We start from the raw sequence: 22,223 nt of genomic DNA on the forward strand, positions 1-22,223 counted from the left end.
TAGTTCACAAGGCATTGATTTTTTAATGGGTCTCAATACTGTTTTCTGAAATTACATTCTATAATTGTTATTCTATAGAAAACTGTACAGGAAGTAAATCAGAATAACCTCAATGGGACTATAACTTAAATTTTTTAAAATTTAAATAAATGTATTTCCATTGCAGTAAAAGAAATAGGTGGCATGTATATTTTGGTATTTTGGCAAAAGGAGCTATTTTGTGGTTACTTACTTTATCAGTCTTAAGTTATTATTTTACCCATAAAGAATTTGTGATAAAGACATGTAAATTTACTGGTTTTGATCATGACTGAGTCTGTTGCTTGTCGTGTTTTTGGTTTTTTTTTGTGAGCAGTTATGTTTTTAAAAATATCTTTTTTTCCTTTTTGGTTACTGTTGTGAGGATGGATGCCAAAATTATTGTTGCTCTAGATTGTTTATGTTGTTTAAAATGTTTCTTACACTGATGACAAGCCAAATCTACCTTTTAGAAGGTGCTATTGCTACCAGTGTAATAACTGGCAACAAGACAGGCTTTTTCTTTTCAATAGTCGGCTTTTAATCCAAAGAATTAAAAAAAAATGGCAGAATGTGTAGCGTTGTTTATGTCCAAGATTAGGACTGGTTTGTCAAGATTTTCTTGTGTTAAAGAAATAACCAAAAAATAACAAGAAAATTGCCACTACTGCATTTACTGAACTATAGTAAACTTAAGATCCATTCCTTGATGCTTGGACCAGTGTAGTGAACCGGACCATTGGAAGTGCTGAATTTCCTGTGTAATGTTGTGAATATTGCCTCAAATTTTCTTTTCATACACTTCGAGCCTGAATTTACTTATAAATAGTACATTCTTTTTCACATATTGATGGAAAAATTCATTTGTGTAAGTAGCAGGATATATAATATTGTCACTCATTATTGCTTCCTCCTTTTTTGCTCTAGAACTTTAGGTACCTGATTTGAATGGTAAATGCTAGGCAAACTTAACACAGCTTTTATTGAAAGCATATTACATACAATTATATACTTTGAAAATGATACAAATTTTAAAAAGACATAGACTTTGCTCTCAAGCTTAAAACTTAGAAGATGAAAAAGGGCCTACATGACTGCAATAATGATGAAAAGTGAGAAGTAGATTCAGCAAAGTCCACTGAAAATGTGGTGGGAGTTCAGACGCTGCTTCCACTTGTGAATCAGGGAAGGCCCCCATAAAGTAGTGACATCTGAAATGGCCTGAGATTCATCAATTTTTCAATATATAGCGGTTGCTAGGATTTGATTTTATCCAGAGTTAAAAATCAACTTTTATCTCAGAACTAGGTCAGAAAGCAAGTCCTGCAAAATTACCTTTAGCTCATATTAATAACCAACCATTAAACACACAAATAACATATAAGCAACCAAAGTTGTACATGGAGAGCTGAACTGACGTTGTCGCCATGCTGCGTTTAAATATGTCTGGAATCCCAGGGCTGCTGGATCTCATTCCAAAGGAAGAAGAATGGCAGGCGGCTTACAGTGTGACCTGATAAGAACAGAGATGGAAGTTACTCTGCATGAGGTGGAGGTGAGAATTGAAGAGTAGAAGGAAAGGGACTAAGGAAAGAAGGACTAAGAGGAGAGAGAAGAAAGGTGGGAAGACAAGTAGGGAGTGGATGAAAGAATAGGAAAGATGGGCACAAAAAACTCACCAGTGCTTCCTAAGCCAAAATGCAAGAGCTGTCAGAAGCACCAGGGGCACCATCACTGCCAAGATGATCCAGCCCACGGAGCCTTGATGATGTTCTGTGGGTTTGGGTGCACACAAGGTGTCATTTCAAACCCACCCTCTGTTTACTGCCTTTCCCTGGTCTGCCTTTTTTATTTGAGTGTTCGCCTCAGTGATCTTTGTTCTTGTTTCCTCTCTCCTCCCTCTTCAGAGTTGAATCTTTCATCTAACCCTCAACATCTTCCTACTTCTGCAGGTCTCTCATTTTCAGTTCTTCTATTTATTGACTTAATTATTTTCATTCTTTTGGGTCTGGAGCCCATAAATCCCAAATGTTTTACTTGGGTCTCCTGCTCTGCTTGTGGACCATCTACCCCTTCTCCCAGTGCTGGCCCCAGTGTTTCTTACCCAAGTAGAGGAGGATGTCCTGGCCTCCTAGGCTGCTATGTCTCACCCGGCAATACAGGCCTGATGTCTCAGTGGCTTCCACATCCAAGAAAACCTGAAGGTACCATGTCCCATCAGCATTGGGCAAGATATCACTTTGCTGATTGCCCTGTTGTACCTGTTCACCTCGCATCCACTTTACCCAAATTGGCTTTGGATGGAAGCCAGTGACATGGCAAACCAGCATCTGATGGTCAGGACCAGGATTGGTGCCAGTGGACAGCCAGGCCTCTGGTTTTACTGCAGAGAACAGGAGAGATACTCAGATTAGAAATCTATCACAGACTCAGAGGTTCATATCTTCACATCAGCTTAGACCATTGGTCCCCAAACTCATTAGTAAACAGAGCCAAATATCAACAGTACAACAGTTGAAATTTATTTTGAGAGCCAAATATTTTAAACTTAAAATATATAGGTAGGTACATTGTTATTAACTTAATTAGGATCCTCCTAAGGCTTAGGAAGAGCCACACTAAAGGGCCAAAGAGCCGTGTGGCTCGTGAGCCGCAGTTTGCCGACCACCAGCTTAGAAGAACACATCTATCACATGCTGGGAATTCACTCATTACCCTTCTCCCTCTTATCTTCAATTAAAAGGGATGGTGGGAAGGTGTAATTTTAGAAAACTCTTGGAGGAAAGATATGGGACTTACCTTGTCTCTGGAGATCTGCCTTCCCTGCATCAAGAATACTCAAGAGTAAGCGTGGACAGGTGTCACTGAGAATCTTCTGTACTATGTACTTGGCGACATGGTACTCATTGAATACCCTGTACACATCCTGAGCTCTTATTCCACCCTTTGGAGATGGCAACAATGAATTGTTTTGGGAGTGCAGGAGCTCTGATCCTTGATAAGCAAATCGATAGAAGTTTCCTATGGCTCCCCCAGGGTGCAGCTCACAGCCCAATAGTATCTGAATCTCAAAGGGATCTAGGAAAGAGGGTTGTGAATTAGAGGAAAGGGGGAATAAAAAGATCAAAGTTGCAGAAGTGAAAAAAAAGAAATAGAAGAAGTTTGATGGCTTTGAAACAATGGAACTAACTTTGGTTTGATCTGAAGTTAGAAAAAGTGTAATTTGTCGTTGTTGAAGGTGGAAGAAATAATGACTTCTTTGGGAAATCGAAGTGAGCAAATGGTTGAAAGACAGTGACATAAACAATGAGAGCAAGAGAATAAGGAAGCATGTAGTGTGAGAGTTGAGATTATAATAACCCAGGGAGAATGAGATGCAATAGGTTACAATAAATGTACAGACAGAGAATGCTGAAGAGAATGAATGTGGGGGAAATTGGAATAAGGAACTCATTGAGACACACACCCCTCACCCAGCACATTGCACCTGCCCATTTGGGAATTGAACTTACATTTAAGCTGCCATTCACTGGCATGTCTGTGAATTAATTGAGGCATTATAATGATGCCCCCCCTGCAGAATTCTTCCAGGTCTTTTATCTCTTTCTTGCTCAAGTTGCCCTTGGACCAAGGACGCAGGAAAATAATTCTGCCAGAGTTGATGTCCCAGCCATGAGTCTGCAAGTCACCCAACCAAGCAGAGTACCGAATTTTCACCCAGGAATCATTGTAGAAGGAAGAGCTGTGGATCATTTTGAATGAGATCTCCTCCTGGAAGGCTGTGGCTAAAGAACACAGAGAATGAGGAGAAGAAAGGCATCTGGAAGGAGAGAGAATGAAGAAAGGTGCCAGGAAGGAAACACTGAGAATCTGCAGATTAGGGAAGCCATGGCTACCTCAGCAGACATTCAGCTGCCCAGTGCCCCAGGCTTTACAAACAACCTTCAGAAGGGCACAGGGTCCCAGAGTACGGGATACTGAGAACTACACTGACATTCTCCTCTCCAGGTATGTTCTGGGGACACTGCACCACACAGAAACACACACACACACACACACACACACACACTTTTGCACCCAACAGGGGCATTTGCCAGAGTTCTTACCATCTTCATTGTCACCAGCTGCGAGGAGAACTGCTAGCAATGGAATTTGCAGAAACAGCATTTCATTTACAGATGTTATTTCTTTCTCTGGAAAGTCTGTCTTTAGCTTCTGTTTTAAATAAAACTGCTCCACAATACCTCTATTCTGACTTCCTTCTTCTACCAACAAACCACCACCAAAAAAAAAAAAAAGAAAAGAAAAAAAAGAAAGAGGGCTACTTCCCTAAACTCTAGGCACTGATTCAGCCTTTCATCTCCCCTCCACTTCTGACTTTCAACTTCTCCCCTTGCTACCAGCCTTCATTCTGTTCATCTTCCTATAATTCAGCTTCTCTGGACTATGTCTTATGCGCTATTGAAAAGTCAGTTTACTTCTGGGAACATTTTCTTCTCATTCAGACAATGAAAGCGTAAAATCAAATGGCTTTCCAATTCCTACCTGATGTTCTGTTGTCCCTGCTCTTTCCTGTCACTCTGTCCTTCTCTTGCCAAATTTAAATTTTCTTCAAACACACTCTTCTGTCTGAGACCCACCTCATCGCATTCATACCTCTGACATCTCATTGGTTTTTTAATTTGATTTTCAGAATCTCCTATGATTGCCCTGTGTAACAGTATAAACTACTACTCCATTATCCTTAGGTAAGAACCAGTAGCCATCACAGAGACCACAGGAACCTGGAAACATAAAGAAAAATCTCTTCTGACTTGCATTGATATATACCCAAATGAATACTTACCCAAAAGTCACTCAGCACCTGCCTAGATACAAGGACCTTGCAACACTCATGAGTATCTATTGGTCTACAGGCACTTTATTCAAGGAGCTTTTATTCTACTTAAGAAAAAAACACACAAAATAAGGACTATACTCCTTGGTGTGCGGGGTTTTATTATAATGTATAAACTGGACAAAAACAAGTCTTCTTGAAACAAAGTCCCAACCCTTAACTGATGTTGCCCACTCAGAATCTTGGCCTCAGTGTGTTAGGTCTGTATACCTCTGTTGTACTGGGTCCCCAGTTCAATGGAATGCCTGGCAAGGTGCTCAATGAATAAGTTTGTGTGATTGAATAATTTGGTTCAGGCATCCAATTATTTTTTAATTAGATATTTTTCATAATTGTTTAAAGGATCAGAAATCATTATTTTATTTCTACTTGATGAAATGAGAATCTTATAGTTTTATTTAGGATTAAAATATATGCTAATAAGCATGAAGTTTACACAAAGGTTATGCTGTAAATCTCCTATTATACTTTTTAAAAAACAGTGATAATTTGTTAGAAGTTAAATTAATAGGATATTCTGGAGTTCTTTATCCAAGATTTCCTTCTTTTTGGCCCTGCTTGGATGTTTTATGCTTGTTTTTTTCTTTTAAATATATTTTATGGGTTTTTTACAGAGAGGAAGGGAAAGAGTTAGAGAGCCAGAAACATCGATCAGCTGCCTCCTGTACACCTCCTACTGGGGATGTGCCCCCAACCAAGGTACATGCCCTTGACTGGAATCGAACCTGGGACCCTTCAGTCCGCAGGCCAACGCTCTATCCACTGAGCCAAACCGGCTAGGCCCATGCTTGTTTTATCATAAGTTGGTCTTTGTTGGCCATGCTGACCCTCATTCTTATAATGTTTAAAAGGCTCTTAAAATGTTGTTTTCCTTATACATAAATGTGCTCTGGCTATTATTTTGTTATTAATTTATTTATGTACAAGTAAATAGAAATTATCCAAGGCTAATTCTTAAAATATTTTGGAAAAAGCTTAAGATTATCTTAACCTAAAATTGAAAAGCCAAACTGCGAGCCAATAAGGTTTATTTGGGATCAAAATATTGCAATTTGGGGAAGCACAGATTCAAGCAGAAATCCACATAGTGTCCTGATTACAGGGTGAGAGGAAGGGAATTTTAGGAGAAAAGAAGGGGATAATTGCATGATTAAAAAAAAAGATTTCTATTAGTGCTAACAAGCTGATAGGACAAATTACTGAATAGCTATTGTAGGGGTTCAGAACAGGCCTCCCCAAAATGTGCGACTTTAGCATTTGTCTTATTTTGAGCCTTAGCATTTGAATTATCTTGAGCTAAAGACTATTAAGACCCTGCAGGTTTATCAGAATCTTTTACTTCTCCCTTAAAGAATTTAAATGAGGGGACTTGCCCATAATAAGCTTTTAGCAGATACATTTTTAAACCAATCTACATGGCAGGACAGACTAGTGGTTACTGAACATCTCTCTATATCAACCTTTTGAAGCCGCAACCATTCCTACCTCATCTTTACCTCAGAATTGCCTCTTACACCTCAATTTAAAAAGTGCCATGTGGTAAATCTGACAAGTTCAGTGACAGAAAGTAGCCTCACAGGGTGACCTGTCATAACTTGCTAACTAGGCAGGTCACAATGGGTAGTCATGCTCCAGGTCTATAAAAGGTGTATCTTTGCCTTAAGCAAGCACTGCCCATTGTTCTTGTGCATCTAGGTGAACACACCTTTGAAATGTCAAAAGTAATCTTTTCCAGACCCCTCTCAGGTGTAACTACCTCAGGGGAGCACATAATCTTGTTAACTGTCCTGCCCCCCTTTTGGTGCCCAGGACTACCCTCCATGAACTGAGCCACACTGGCCAGGGCAGGACGCCCCTGTTTTCCCCTGTGTCTTCAGACCTCCCTGGAAATCCCTCCTCTTGATCCACTGGTGCTTAGGCTACAAGCATGCTCATGTTCTAACAGCTGTTACATGGTGCTCCTCAAACACCATCAGAGCTCTGGGATTTCTGTGTCCTCTAAAGCTCTCCTCAGAACCCTGACCAGAGCTCCCCTCCCACACAGTGTCACAGACTCATCTGAACTTTCACTCCCCAGGAGCAGTAACCTCAACTTCCCTGCTAGAGAAACCCACTGCCTCTTACACTCATGTGCCTTTTACTGAGCTTCTTCTTTTCCCTCCCACTTGGCTTCAAGCTTCTCTATCCTCTTTCTGGCATTCAGAATCTCTGTGTATCTGGTGCGAGTTCTTCTTGCCCTTCAAAGCAAGTCTCTTGACCTAACAGGATCTTAGGACTGAGAGTCAAGATACATTCCTGGATGAGACACCTGCTGGATGCAGTGAATTGGAAAAAACACATCAGCATTCTGGCCTCAGTTTTCTTTTCTTTTTTAAAAAATTTATTTTCCCTTTATTGATTAAGATATTACAAATGTGTCCTTATCCCCCTAATGTCCTCTCATCCCCCCAATCCTGCCCTCACCCTCACCGCCTGTTGTCCACATCCATCGCTTATGCTTATATGCATGCATACAAGTCCTCTGGTTGATCTCTCCCCCTCACTCCCACCCTCCCCTACCTTCCCTCTGAGTTTTGAGCATCTGATCCATGCTTCTCTGTCTCTACATCTGTTTTAGTTCATGGTTTATGTTGTTCATTATAATCCACAAATGAATGAGAGCATGTGATATTTATCTTTCTCTGACTGACATATTTCGCTTAGCATAATGTTCTCCAGCTCCATCCATGCTGTTGCAAATGGTAGGATTTCCTTCCTTTTTACAGCAGCATAGTATTCCATTGTGTAGATGTGCCAAAGTTTGTTTTTTTTTTTTTTTTTTTTTTACTATGTTTCTTCCAATTGAATTGGCCATTCCCACTGGGTCCTGAATGGCCAACAAACCACAGGAAGACATTGCTCTTGGCTCCTGTTTGAAACCAACAGCTACAAAAAAACCAGTGGTCTTGATTCAGGGCCTAGTGCCAAAGTTTTCTAATCCATTCATCTGCTGATGGGCACTTAGGCTGATTCCAAAGCTTAGCTATTGTAAATTGTGCTGTTATGAACATAGGGATGCATATATCCTTTCTGATTGGTGTTTCTGGTTTCTTGGGATATAGAAGTGGGATCACTGGGTCAAATGGAAGTTCCATTTTTAGTTTTTTGAGGAAACTCCATACTGTTCTCCATAGTGGCTGCACCATTTTGCATTCCCACCAGCAGTGAACGAGGGTTCCTTTCACTCTGTATCCTTGCCAGCAGTTATCATTTGTAGATTTGTTGATGATAGCCATTCTGACAGGTGTGAGATGGTACCTCATTGTCGTTTTGATTTGCATCTCTCGAATGATTAGTGACTTTGAGCATGTTTTTATATGTCTCTCAGCCTTATGAATGTCCTCTTTAAAAAGTGTCTATTTAGTTCCTTTGCCCATTTTTTTGATTGGGTTGTTTACCTTCCTTTTGTTAAGTTGTTTGAGTTCCCTGTAAATGCTGGAGATTAAACCTTTATCAGAGATATCATTGGCAAATATGTTCTCCCATGCAGTGGGTTTTCTTGTTGTTTTGTTGATGGTTTCTTTTGCTGTGCAGAAGCTTTTTATTTTGATATAGTCCCATTTGTTTATTTTCCCTTTAGTTTCCATTGCCCTATGAGCTGTGTCAGTGAAGAAATTCCTTCGGCATATATCTGAGATTTTGCTACTGTCGATTCCTCTAATATTTTTATGGTTTCCCATCTTATGTTTAAGTCCTTTATCCATTTTGAGTTTATTTTTGTGTATGGTGTAAGTTTGTGGTCTAGTTTCATTTTTTTGCATGTGTCTGACCAAATTTCCCAGCACCATTTATTGAACAGACTGTCTTGACTCCATTGTATGTTCTTGCCTCCTTTGTCAAATATTAATTGAGTATAATGGTTTGGGTCAATTTTGGGGTTCTCTATTCTATTCCATTGGTCTATATGTCTGTTCTTGTGCCAGTACCAGGCAGTTTTGAGAACAGTGGCTTTGTAATACAGCTTGATATCTGGTATTGAGATCCCACCTACTTTGTTCTTCTTTCTCAGGATCGCAGCAGCTATTCAGGTTTTTTTTTGTGTGTGTGTGTGTGTGTGTTTTTATTCCAGGTGAATTTTTGGAGAGTTCTTTCTAGATCTATGAGATATGCTGTTGGTATTTTAATGGGGAGTGCATTGAATCTATAGATTGCTTTGGGTAGTATGGACATTTTTATGATGTTGATTCTGCCAATCCATGAACACTTTATGTTCTTTCATCTATTTATATCTTCCTCTATCTCTTTTTTCAATGTCCTGTAGTTTTCTGGGTAGAGGTCTTTTACCTCCTTAGTTAAGTTTATCCCTAGGTATCTTAATTTTTTTGGTGCAATGGTAAATGTGATTGTTTTTTTAATTTCTCTTTCTGTAAGTTCACTATTGCTGTATAAAAATGTCATAGATTTCTTGGCATTAATTTTGTATCCTGCTACATTGCCAAATTCATTTATTAGGTCTAATAATTTTTTGATGGAATCTTTAGGGTTTTCTAAGTACAGTATCATGTCATCAGCAAATAATGACAATTTTACTTCTTTTCCAATTTGGATGCCTTTTATTTCTTCTTCTTGTCTGATCACTTTGTCTAGCACTTCAGTACTATGTCAAACAAGAGTGGTGAAAGTGGGCATCCTGTCTTGTTCATGTTCTTAAGGGAAATGGTTTTAGTTTTTGCCAATTAAGTATGATGTTGGCTGTAGGTTTGTCATATAAGGCTTTTATTATGTTGAGGTATGATCCCTCTATTCTCATTTTGCTGAGAGTTTTTATCAAGAAAATGCCTTTTCTGCATCAATCGATATGATTATGTGATTTTTGTCTCTCAACCTGTTTATGTGATGTATCATGTTTATTGATTTGCAGCTATTGTACCGTCCTTGCATTCCTGGAATAAATCCCACTTGGTCATGGTGTATGATCTTTCTAATATAATGCTGGATCCGGTTTGCTAGAATTTTGTTGAGGATTTTAGCATCTATGTTCATCAGGGATATTGGCCTGTAATTCTCTTTCTTTGTGTTGTCTTTATCTGGTTTTGGGATTAGGGTAATGCTGGCTTCACAAAAGGAGCTTGGAAGTGTGCCTTCCTCTTGAATTTTTTGGAATAGTTTGAGAAGGATTGGCTTTAGTTCTTCTTTGAATGTTCGGTAAATCTCCCCTGTGAAGCCATCTGGTCAAGGGCTTTTGTTTGCTGGAAGCTTTTTGATTACTGTTTCAATTTCATCAGTAGTTATTGGCCTATTTAGGTTTTTTTATTCTTCCTGATTGAGTTTTGGAAGTTTGTATTTTTCTAGGAATGTGTCCATTTCATCGAGGTTGTCCAGTTTGTTGGAGTAGAGTAGTTCGTAGTATTTTTGACAATCCTTTGTATATCAGTAGGGTCTGTTGTTACTTCACCTCTTTCATTTCTGATTTTGTTTATTTGGGTCCTCTCTCTTTGTTTCTTGGTGAGCTTGGCCAGAGGTTCATCAATCTTGTTAATCCTTTCAAAGAAACAGCTCTTGGTTTCATTGATCTTTTGTATGTTTTTTTGGTCGTTATGTTGTTTATTTCTGCTCTGATCATTATTATTTCCTTCCTTCTGGATACTGTGGGCTTTTCTTGTTGCTCTCTTTCTCACTCTTTGAGTTGTAGGGTTAGATCATTTATTACCAGTTTTTCTTGTTTTTTTTTTGAGGTAGGCCTTTAGAGCTATGAACTTCCCTCTCAGGACTTCTTTCATTGTGTACCAATTTTGGATTGTTGTATTTTCATTGTCATTTGTTTCCAGGATGCTTTTTATTTCTTCTTTGATCTTTCTGGTAACTCAGTCATTGTTTAATAGCATGCTATTTAGCCTCCAAATGTTTGATTTTTTTCAATGTTTTCATTGTAGTTGATTTCTAGTTCTATGCCATTGTGATCTGAGAAGATGCTTGTTATGATTTTTATTCTCTTGTATTTGAAGAGACTTTGCCTGTTTCCTAATATATGGTCTATCCTTGAAAATGACCCATATGCACTGGAGAAGAATGTATATTCTGTAGCTTTGGGGTGAAATATTCTGAAGATGTCAATTAAGTCCATCTGATCTAGTGAGTCATTTAGGATTGCTGTGTCTTTGCTGATTTTTTGTTTAGAGGATTTATCAGGTAGTGTCAGTGGGGTATTAAAGTTCCCTATTATGACTGTATTGCTATTGATCTCTCCCTTGATATCTTCCAGAAGTTGTTTTATGTATTTGGGTGCTCCTGTATTGGGTGCATATATGTTTACCAGAGTTATATCTTCTTGTTGAACTGCTCCCTTTAATATTATGTAGTTGCCTTCCTTATCTCTTGTTATGGCCTTTACTTTGAGGTCTATTTTGTCAGATATAAGTATTGCAACCCCAGCTTTTTCCTCATTTCCATTTGCCTGAATAATTTTTTGCCATCTCTTCACTCTCAGTCTGTGTGAATCCTTTGTTCTGAGGTGGGTCTTTTGCAGACAGCAAATATATGGGTCATGTTTTTTATCCATTCAGCTACCCTGTGTCTTTTGATTGGAGCATTGAGTCCATTTACATTTAATGTTATTATTGAAAAGTACTTGTTTGTGGTCATTTTTATTCTTAATGTTTGTGTTTCTTTTTGTCTTTCTGTTTCTTCTTTTTACAGCAGTCGCTTTAGCATTTCATGCATTGCCGGCTTTGTGATAATAAACTCTCTTAGCGCTTTTTTGTCTGTGAAGCTCCTGATTCCACCTTCAATTTTGAATGATAGTGTTTCTGGGTATAGTATTCTTGGATTCATTCCCTTGCTTTACATCACTTTGTATATTTCATTCCATTCCCTTCTTGCCTGGTGTGTTTCTGGTGAGAAGTCAGCTGATATTCTAATAGGAGATCCCCTGTAGGTAACTTTCTGTCTCTCTCTGGCAGCCTTTAAGATTCTTACTTTGTTGTTGGATTTAACTGTCCCTCACTCACTCACACACACACCACACACATCCACACACACTCTTTTCATCCCCTCACTCACTCACTTCCTATCCCTCACCTCTGTCCTGCCAACTGCCATCTTCTTTGGCTTCAGTTTTCTTATCTGTAAAATAACTGGGTTGAAAGAAGTAAATGTTTTCTAATCTAGTCACCTTTCCCTCTAGCATTCTGTGTGTCTTACTGGGCTTCCTTTTCTCGACATTCATGTGCTCTTCCTCTCCATTTTGCTTTTCCCTCATTTTTTCAAACTTTACTTATCAATTAGTTTATGTTAAATATTATTTAGTATTAGTTTTAGGTGTAGAACATAGTTTTAAGACAATTATATCCTTGTACAGTGGGGCCTTGACTTATGAGTTTAATTCCTTCCGAGACCGAGCTCGTTAAGGAGCTCATTAACTCAAATTACTCTGTCAAGTCAAATAAAAAAATTGGCTGAGAGACAGCTGGTAACTCAAAAAACTCGTTAGTCGGGACACTCGTAAGTCAAGGCCCCACTGTAAAGTGTTTCTATTTAGTAGTATTAATTTCAGGTATACAGCATAGTGATGAGACAATTATTTCTTTACAAAGTGTTCCCTCCAATATTTTCAGTACCAACCTGGCTCCTTATATAGTTACTAGAGTATTATTAACTATATTCCCTGTGTTGTACTTTACATCCCTGTGAATATTTTGTAACTATCAATTTTCCTTCTTTTTAAAAATATATTTTTATTGATTTCAGATGCGTAGGGAGAGGGAGAGAGAAATATGGAAACATCAACGATGAAAGAGAATCATTGATCAGCTGCCTCCTGCACACCCCACAATGGGGAGGGAGCCCACAACCCGGGCATGTGCCCTAACCAGAATTGAACCAAGACCTTCTGGCTCATTGGTTGCTCAATCACTGTGCCACGCCAGCTGGGCTCAATTTTACTTCTTAATCTCTTTATTTTTTTTCACTCATTCCTCCAATCCTCCTCCCCTTTGGTAACTGGCTGTCTGTTTCCTGTATCTATGAGTTTGTTTCGATTTTTTTCTTTAGATTCCATGTATAAATGAAGTCATTTGGTATTTGTTTTTCTCTGATTGACTTATTTCACTTAGCATAATACCTTCTAGACCTAACCATGCTGTCACAAATGGTAAGATTTCATTCTTTTTTAATGGCCAAGTAATATTCCATTGTATATCTGTGCTACCACTTTCTTACCCATCCTCTATTGATGGGCACTTGAAATGTTTCCATATCTTGGTCCTTCCTTGTTTCTCACTTCTGCATGTCTTAGCAGTTATTCTCCATTTAGCCCCAGCACAGCTCCCAGCCTCCTCTCCATTTTATCATAGTTCCTGTCCATTAACTACTACCTCAGTCTTTCCTTCCTCACTCACTTTCAAACCTAAATCATTGTTTCATCATGTGACCCTTAAATTCCTGTGAGTAATATGTAAATCACAGTTATGAATTTTATTTCTGAAATGATGGCACAAAACATAACTTGAGAAGACTGTGATAATTCTCATGTGAGGGAAAGTACAGGGATGGAATGAGTCTCAAATGTTTTATCTTTCCAGCCAGTTTGGCTCAGTGGTTGACCTCTGAGCCATGAACCAAGAGGTACCAGGTTCAATTCCTAGTCGGGGCACATATCCAGGTTGCTGCCTCAGTCCCCATTAGGAGGACATACAGGAGGCAGTTGATTGAGTCTCTCTCATTGATGTTTCTATCTCACTCTCCCTATCCCTCTCCCTTCCTCTCTCTCTCTCTTAAAAAAATCAATGAAAACATATTTTTAAAAAATCTGTTTTATCTACTATATATTTGCACTACTTCCATGGCTTGTGGCTGGGCAGAGCTCCCCATGTGAGAGCCCACTGACCACCAGAGGGCAGCTCCTGCATTGAGCGTCTACCCTCTGGTGGTCAGTGTGTGTCATAGTGATCAGTCATTCCCAGTCTTTCTGCTGTTAGGGTCAGTTTGCATATTACCCTTTTACTATATAGGATAGAGGCCTGGTGTATGGGTGGGGGCCAGCTGGTTTGCCCTGAAGAGTGTCCCGGATCAGGGTGGGGGTCCCGCTTGGGTGCCTGGCCAGCCTGAATGAGGGGCTGATGGCTGTTTGCAGCTGGTCACACCACCTTCAGGGTGGAGGTCCCCACTGGGGTGCCTGGCCAGTCTGGGTGAGGGGCTGAGGGCCTTTTTCAGGCTGGTGGGCGACTGAAGCTCCAAACCTCTCCTTTTTTTCTTTCTTTTTTTATTCTGGGATTTATTTACCTTCTATGGTTGTCACTGGAGCTGAGAGCCAGCTCCAGCTCCAGCTCAGAGGCCTGGCTCCAGCTTGAGGCCTCGGCTGCTGAAAGCAGGTATCTGGGGTTTGTTTGGCTTCTATAATTGAAACACTGTTGCTTTCAGAACGGTTGCTTTCAGGCTCAGAGCTGGGGCGCGGCAGGCGGGGAACCTTGGCTTCCTCTATCACTGGAGCAAGCAAACCTCCTGTTCGCTTCAGCTGCGTGGCTGCCAGCCGCCATCTTAGTTGGCAGTTAATTTGCATATTGCCCTGATTAGCCAATGGGAAGCATATCGGAGGTATGGTTAATTACCCTATTTGCCTTTTATTAGATAGAATGGCTTTGATGTCTTATTTTGTCATATTAATTCTTAATAAGTTGGGACATTCACTACATTGATGATTACAAATGGCCTTAGGAGAGACGCCAAAAGTGTCACCATTTAGGGGGATGTTAGATGTTTTGGTTTTTCCCCTCATTATGAAATTGAGAAGATGCCCTTTCATTCCTGGTTCACTGGAAGTTTTTGACATGAGAAGATGCTCAATGTTTCAAATGTTTTATTTCCACCCATTGAGATAAAACATCATTACTCCCCTCTGTTCTGTCACCATGGAGAATTATAATGATTGATTTTTAAATTTAAAAAAATCTTCCTTGTCTGGGAAAAACCCAAATAGTCATTATATATTAACCTCTTCATATAGTGCTAGAATCTATTACATATTGTTAGGAATTTTGAATCTACATTTATAAGAAATATTGGTGTATAGTTTGATTTTCTTGCAATTATCTTGTAAGTTTTTAATGAAAGAAATATGCTGACCTCATAAAGTAAATTAGGAATGCCTTCTTCATTTTCTAAAAGGTTTTAATATACGGCTGGTATTCCTTCTTCTTTAAATGTTTGGATTCAACAATCTTTCTGAACCATAGGTTTTCTTTGTGGGAGAGTTTTAATAACAAATTATTTTAATATTTATTATTATTTATGTTTCTACACTATATTTTATATATAATATTTAACAATTATATTACATATTTTATTAATACCAACCTAATCAGATGTTATCTCCTTACCTCATTTAAAACTGTTTTTAAGCACTTTTTAAAATCAATTAAATATTTATTATTGAAAGTATTACATATATCCCACATTTCCCCACAGTGACCCCTTCTAGACCATCCCCGCACCCCCCCTCAACCACCCCACTCCAGGCCTGCATCACCCTATTGTCTGTGTCCACAGGTTATGCATATATGCATACAAGTTCTTTGGTTGATCTTTTCCTCTGAATTCTGCAGTCTATTCTATGCGTCTGTATCTCTGGGTCTATTTTGTTCATCAATTTATTTTGTTCATTAGATTCCACACATGAGTGAGATCATGTGATACTTGTCTTTCTCAGCAGCAGTGCACTAGGGTTCCCTTTCCCCCACATCCTCTCCAGCACTTGCCATACTTTTTATAATATCAGTCCAGATAAATAATTTGATGTGAATGTATTTTTGCAATTCCTTTTTTAAAATCCTCACCTGAGGATATATTTATATTGATTCTAGAGAGAGAGACATTGATTGCTGCCTCCTGCATTGGCCCTGACTGGGTTTGAACCCGCAGCCTCAGTATGTGCCCTGTCTGTGATGGAACAGGAAAACTTTCGGTGTATGGGACAACGCTCCAAGCAGCTGAGCCATCTGGCCAGGGCCTTTGTAATTCTTGTCTCATATTTTATTTGGAGTATTTGTCAAGACACGAAGTCCTATCCATAATTATATCATCAGTTATTTCTCTTCAAAAGTAATAACTGTGGCCCTGGCCAGTTTTTCTCAGTGGTTGGAGTATCGTCCCATACACCAAAAAGGTGGTGGTTCAGTTCTGGTCAGGGCTCATGCAGGTTGCAGTTCAGGCCCTGATCAGGATGCAAGGCAACTAATCAGTGTTCTTTTATCACATCGATGTTTCTCTCTCTCTTTCTCTTTCTTCTTCTTCTTCTTCTTCTTCTTCTTCTTCTTCTTCTTCTTCTTCTTCTTCTTCTTCTTCTTCTTCTTCTTCTCTCTCTCTCTCTCTTTCTCTCCCCCTCACTCCCTCCCTCTCTATCTTCCTTCCTCTCTAAAGTAAAAAAATATAGATTTAAAAAAGAAAACTAGCCTTACCCAGTTTGGTTCAGTAGATAGAGCATTGGCCTGTGGACTAAAGGGTCCTGGGTTTGATTCCAGTTAAGGGCACGTACCTTGGTTGCAGGCTCCGCCCCTGCCCTGGTCATGGTCAGGGCTCGTGCATGCAGGAGGTAACCAGTCGGTGTTTTCTCTCATATTGAGGTTTCTCCCTGTCTTTTCCTCTCTCTTCCACTCTCTCTCTAAAAGTCAATGGAAATATATCCTCAAATGAGGATTAAAATAAGAAAAAGAAAAACATACCCTCAGATAGTAAAAATAGAGGAGTGTGTCCTCTTAACAGTAACATTTCCAAATACATTTGTGGGCCTAAAAGTACTCAATGAGTTAAGGTCCTGTTTTATTCAAGAAACAACTTAAATGATGTAATTTTTAAAGGTAATAATATGTTTCATGTAACCCCATGTACCAGACATATGTCATTACAACATGTAGTCAATATAACACGTTATTCATGAGGTATTTTGCATTCCTTTTAGGTACCAGGTTGCCAGAATCCGCTGTATATTTCACTCTGATGAAACATCTCAATTCTGACTGGCCACATTTCCAGTGTTCAGTAGTCCCATGGGGTTCATGACTTTTCTCGTGGACAGAGCAGATCTAGACCCTTCCAGGCGAGGTGTGGGCTAGTATCTCCATAGATCCCACACGGAGAGAGGGCCTTGCCTTCTATTGAACTCTTACTGTGTGCCAGGACTGGGATTTATCTCATTAAGTCCCAAAGACAGGCTGGGAGGTAGCGGGTGTTCAACCCATCTCATAGCTGAGACAACTGAGGCTCAGAGGGCTGAAGACACACAGTGGTGGAACCAATGTCTGCTGCCCAAGGCCTCTGCTACCAGAGCCCTCAGGGGGAGGCTTAGGCCAGGAGAGGACCAGCGAGGTGGAAGCTGGAGCGGGGACTGTCTTCATGAGCCCACTCCCTCATGAAATGTCTTTATTCGTAAATTATTACATTTGTCAGAGCTGATCATGGGCAGTATTCACTGTTCATCGATAAAATCTGCCACCCAAAGCATTGCTACTTGACACTCTTTTCTTTTTGCACCCACTCCCAAGGCCTGTTTCTTCATTCTTTACCACCCAGCTCGGTGTGACTTCCTTTGGAAGGCTGCTTCTCCCCAAACTCTCCCTCCTCCTTTGTGCACTGGTTGTCACTCCCTGTGCACCTTGTAAGCCTTTGACAAGCCGTTTTATCACATCTCTCAGCCCCTATTGCAGGAGCTCTTTACCTGTTTTGTGCTATGGACCCTTTTGGCAGCCTGGGAAAGCTTATGGTGCCCTGGGCTCGCCAGGGAACTGATAGCAGCCAGGTGAATGGTGTCCTCCGGCATTCTGAAATACAGATTTTGAATCATGTGTCTGATCCCGCTTTGCTCCATAGCATTTGAAGCTTTTTACGTACCTTGAATTTTGTATTCCTTGTATGTGTCTGTTATCTGTTTTTAAAAAATAATAATAAAGGAATGTATTTCCACTGTTCTGTGACTTAAATGCATTAGGTTGTCTGTTCCATATCTAGGCCAAAACACTTCAGGAAATCCCAGCCTTTTACTGTCCTGACAAAAACAAGGTGAATTTCATTCCTAAAAGCGGCTCTGCTTTCTTCCTTGTCAGCATCCTCAAGCCACTCCTTCCCATGCCAGATCTGACCCTCAAGGGCTCTGGCCACAGCCTGATGGTCACATGATCCTCCTTTACCACAGGTATCATCCTACCTTTCATCATCACTGTATCATAGTCCCAGAGATCCTAAATGACAGTGCATGGATTTCCTCCTATGCTTTTGTGATGTTGTCTTGTGGACTTGGTCCGGGTTGGTACTTTGCCAGGAGTGTAATCCATTGAATAGCAATCCGTAGTCACAGAATCTTGCAACTGACATTTTCTTTATGTAGTTGGCACTGAGGTGTTACCTACAGGTTTGCTAGTTGTCCGTCCAACATTCCACACAGTGGGGAGTACAAGCAGAGGAGAGCTTTGGGGCATAAGCAACAGGAACCTTTGAAAAATCCATCCTTTTTGGATAAAGGCTCATGTGTCAGCAGTATTTCATGTCTGGGAATGTGGTAGTAAAGTTAAGGAGCAGCTCTTTTAAAAAGTGAGTTCCAGCAAACTGTGTTGGCAGCAAGCATCCTTCTGAGGTCTTCATATACTACCTTATGATGCAATGCTGTAATGTTCTTGTACATATTAAAGGGAAAAAAATTTAAATACATGTAAAGGTATACAGTTTAGAGGGTTACTATGTCAGTTTATCCAGACATATCCCGTCAAGGAAAACCTTGTGGTAGCAATACATCTTCTGAAAGGACTTCTTATACTCATGCAACTTTAAAATATCTAAGTAATGAAAAGCATGCCCTGTTAAAGTTAAAATGGAGATGTATTTAGGGAAGTTAGATAAATTCAAACATAAGTCTGTCAGGTTAGTTGGTGAGTCCATTGAATTTTGGTACCTTTTTTGTTCAAAACTAATTTACCTGGAATTAGCACATGTGGCTTCTAAATCAGTAACAGCCCAGTTATTCGGGTTCTAAATGTTCTGGTTGGTTTACTGAGAATTATGATTCTTTGCCTTTGATTTTACCATTGCACCACAGAGAACTGCTCTATCAGCAGTACAGGAAAGGTAAAACTGAGGGTCAGGTGAGTTAGTGTAAAAGGCAGGAAGAAGAAGTTCAAGACAAGGTTAAAACACACACATGCCTGTGTTTGGATGACTTGTGTTCTGTTAAATCCGTGTTCTTTTCTTTGCCTCACACTTAACTTTCTTGTGTCTCCGTCCCTACAAGTTACAAGGGTATTTTACAGTTAGAATACCACTTGATAGTTTTTCCTTTTACTCTGTTGTGCATGTTGGTCTAATTCACATTTTCCTGTAGAGTTTCGTATACCTTAATCTAAAGTTATTTAAATAGGAATGGGATAACTTTATTATTTACATAGTCTTTTAAATGGAACTTGTAATGTCTGGTTGTAAGGAGAATGTGAATTTGTATGTAAATGAATTGTATGGCTACCAAGCATACCCCCCTGGATTTGGGAGAGATAGAGCCTGAGATTTGAGGAAGAAAAATGAAGGTACAAATTCCAAACAACTTTAACTGCCAGCGCCAAAGGGCTAATTTTAAACATAGGAGCTTTATCGCAGTCTAGAAAATATAAGAATCTTAGGTCCATTCCACTTTATTTAATCCTTAGTTCTCAAGGGGTTGATTTTTTTAATGGGTCTCAATACTGTTTTCTAAAATAACATTCTATAATTGTTGTTCTTTAGAAAACTGTACAGGAAGTAAGTAAATTAGAATAACTTCCATGGCAATATAACTTAATTTTTTTAAATTTTAAATAAGTGTATTTCCATTGCAGTAAAGAAATAGGTGGCATGTTTATTTTGGCAAAAGGAGCTATTCTGTGGTTATTTACTTTATAAGTCTTAAGTTATTATTTTACCCTTAAAGAATTTGTGGTAAAGACATGTAAATTTACTGGTTTTGATCATGACTGAGTCTGTTGCTTGTGTGATTTTTGTGAGTAGTTATGTTTTTTAAAATATCTGTTTTTCCTTTTGGCTAATATTGTGAGCATGGATGCCAAAATTATTTTTACTCTAGGTTTTTTATGTTGTTTAAAATGTTTCTTACACGTATGACAAGCCAAATCCGCCTTTCAGAAGGTGCTGTTGCTATCTGTGGGATAACTGGCAACAAGACAGGCTTTTTCTTTTCAATGGTTGGCTTTTACTCAAATGAATTCAAAAATGGCAGAATTTGTAGCCTTGGGTATGTCCGAGATTAGGACTGGGTTGTCAAGTTTTTCTATGGTTAAAGGAAATAACAGGAAAATTGCCACTACTGCATTTACTGTACTATTCTAAACTTTAAGATTCATTCCTTGATGGTTGGGCCAGTGGAGTGAGCCAAATCAGTGAAAGTGCTGAATTTTCCTCTGTACTTTATTGAATATTGCCTCAAGTTTTCTTTTCTTACACTTAGAGCGTGAATTAACTTACAAATAGCATATTTTCCCCCAAATTGATAGAAAAATGTGTTTGTGTTAAGTAGCAGGATATATAATATGGTCACGTGTTACTTTGTTGTTTTCTCCTTCCTTGCTCTAGAACTTCAGATACCTGATCTTAGTGGTAAATGCTAAGCACACTTAACACAGGCTTTTATTAAAAGTATATTACATATAGTTGTGCACGTTGTAAATGATACAAATTTTAAAAAGACATAGACTTTGCTCGTAGACTTAAGAATCAGAAGGTTAAAGGGAGCCTATCTGACTGCTACAAAGGATAAAAAGTGAGAAGTAGATTCAGCAAAGTCCATTGAAAAGCGTGGTGGGAGTTGAGACGCTGCTTCCACTTGTGAATCAGGAAATGCCCCATAAAGAGGTGACATCTGAAATGGCCGGAGATTCATCAGTTTTTCAATATGTAAAATTGATAGGTTCTCATTTCACTAAGAGTTAAAAAAGGACTTTTTATCTCTGAACCAGGTCAGAAGCAAGTCCTGCAAAATTACCTTTAGCTCATATTAATAACTAACCATTAAACACACAAATAACATATAAGCAACCAAAGTTGTACATGCAGAGCTGAACGGACATTATCGCCATGCTGCGTTTAAATAAGTCTGGAATCCCAGGGCTGCTGTAATCTCATTCCAAAGGAAGAAGCCGGGCCAGTGGTTCATAATGTGACCTAATTAGAACAGAGATGAAGGTGAGATGGAGGTGAGAATTAAAGATTAAAGGAAAGGGACTGAGGAAAGAAGAACTAAGGAGAGAGAGAAGAAAGGTGGGAAGACAAGTAGGGAGAGGATGAAAGAACAGGAAAGTTGGGTACAAGGAGAAACCAAGATGGCAGCGTAGGTAAACACCTTAAATTTCTGCCTCGCACAACCACTTCAAAAATACAACTAAAAGATAAAACGAACATCATCCAGAACCACAGGAAGGCTGGCTGAGTGGATATTCTACAACTAGAAGGAAAGAGAAAAGCACACTGAGACTCAGAGGAGGTGCAGAAGTAAAGTACAGAGGAACCGGAGGCGCACGTGGAAATGGCTGGCAACTGAGAACATGGTCGTCTTTTTCAATCGGGAGGGAGTCACAAGCTCCCGACTGCTCTGAACTCCAGTTCCAGGGCAAGTCTCTGGGGACCCAGACTCATATGGGGAGAAACTGGACTGTCTGCCATCAGGTGGAACTCGAGGCAGCTTTCTCTCAGAGGTGCTTGCAGCGATTACCATAGGACACTGAGACCCGGGGCCTCTTAGGGTAGGACTGAGGATCTGCCATAGCTGTTTGCTCTGCCCTGTTGATTCCCTGAGACCCTGCCCCACCCAAGCTGTTGGCAGAGGCTTTTGCATATGAAAGGCCTGGCCCTTTGCAATGTGAAAATTACCTAACAAACTGGAGCTAGGTCAGAGAGACCCAGAACTTCCAAAAGAAGGCCCAAGGCCCCACAGCAGCTTGCATTGCTTCAGAGATGGGCCTCATCTGGGCACCTCCAAATCCCAAACAAAGAAGAGGTATCTTCAGATCTCTCTGAAGCTCCTGCTGGGTAGCCTCAGGCAGAGGATAATTTAGCACCTCCTTAGATCCAAGAGCCAGTGTACACAGTGGTCAGAGTGGGACCATCCAGATTACAACTCCTCAGATTCATAAGGGACACACTCAAGGGGCAGATTCAGTGAGCACCAAAGCCCCACTGAAGCAAGTCTTGCCCCAGAAGGGTGTCTCCAGCACAGAAGTTCTCCCACTGTAGACACAGCTGATTCTAAAGGCCAATTGGCCTGGAGGTCAATTCCTCCCAGTGATACCTACAACAATCAAGGCTTAAC

At 39.8% G+C, this 22,223-nt stretch overlaps 2 protein-coding genes and 1 non-coding gene across 3 annotated transcripts in view; all 3 read right to left on the reverse strand.

Moving 5' to 3' along the window:
* Nucleotides 1–1,488: 1,488 nt before the first annotated feature.
* The window catches only part of LOC102435626 (T-cell surface glycoprotein CD1a-like), a gene marked incomplete at its 5' end in the record, with an annotated part of 23,965 nt that continues 3,230 nt past the window's right edge, over nt 1,489–22,223 (reverse strand). Inside the window, one exon of the mRNA XM_006108162.3 lies at nt 1,489–1,531. Coding sequence (XP_006108224.2) covers nt 1,489–1,531 — 43 coding nt within the window. The remainder of the gene's footprint in view (nt 1,532–22,223) is intronic.
* Nucleotides 1,694–4,185, reverse strand: LOC102435323 (T-cell surface glycoprotein CD1a-like). Its single transcript, XM_006108161.3, has 5 exons — nt 4,125–4,185; nt 3,531–3,797; nt 2,818–3,096; nt 2,123–2,401; nt 1,694–1,791 (listed from the first exon to the last, which is right to left on the reverse strand). The coding sequence occupies exons 1-5, from the start codon at nt 4,183–4,185 to the stop codon at nt 1,694–1,696; spliced, it is 984 nt and encodes a 327-aa protein (XP_006108223.2).
* Nucleotides 7,742–7,875, reverse strand: LOC111824505. The gene has a single exon (XR_002827592.1). It is a non-coding gene; the product is annotated as a small nucleolar RNA SNORA2/SNORA34 family (small nucleolar RNA).

Source organism: Myotis lucifugus, unplaced genomic scaffold, assembly GCF_000147115.1.
Source record: "Myotis lucifugus unplaced genomic scaffold, Myoluc2.0 scaffold_1830, whole genome shotgun sequence".
NCBI lineage: Eukaryota > Metazoa > Chordata > Mammalia > Chiroptera > Vespertilionidae > Myotis > Myotis lucifugus.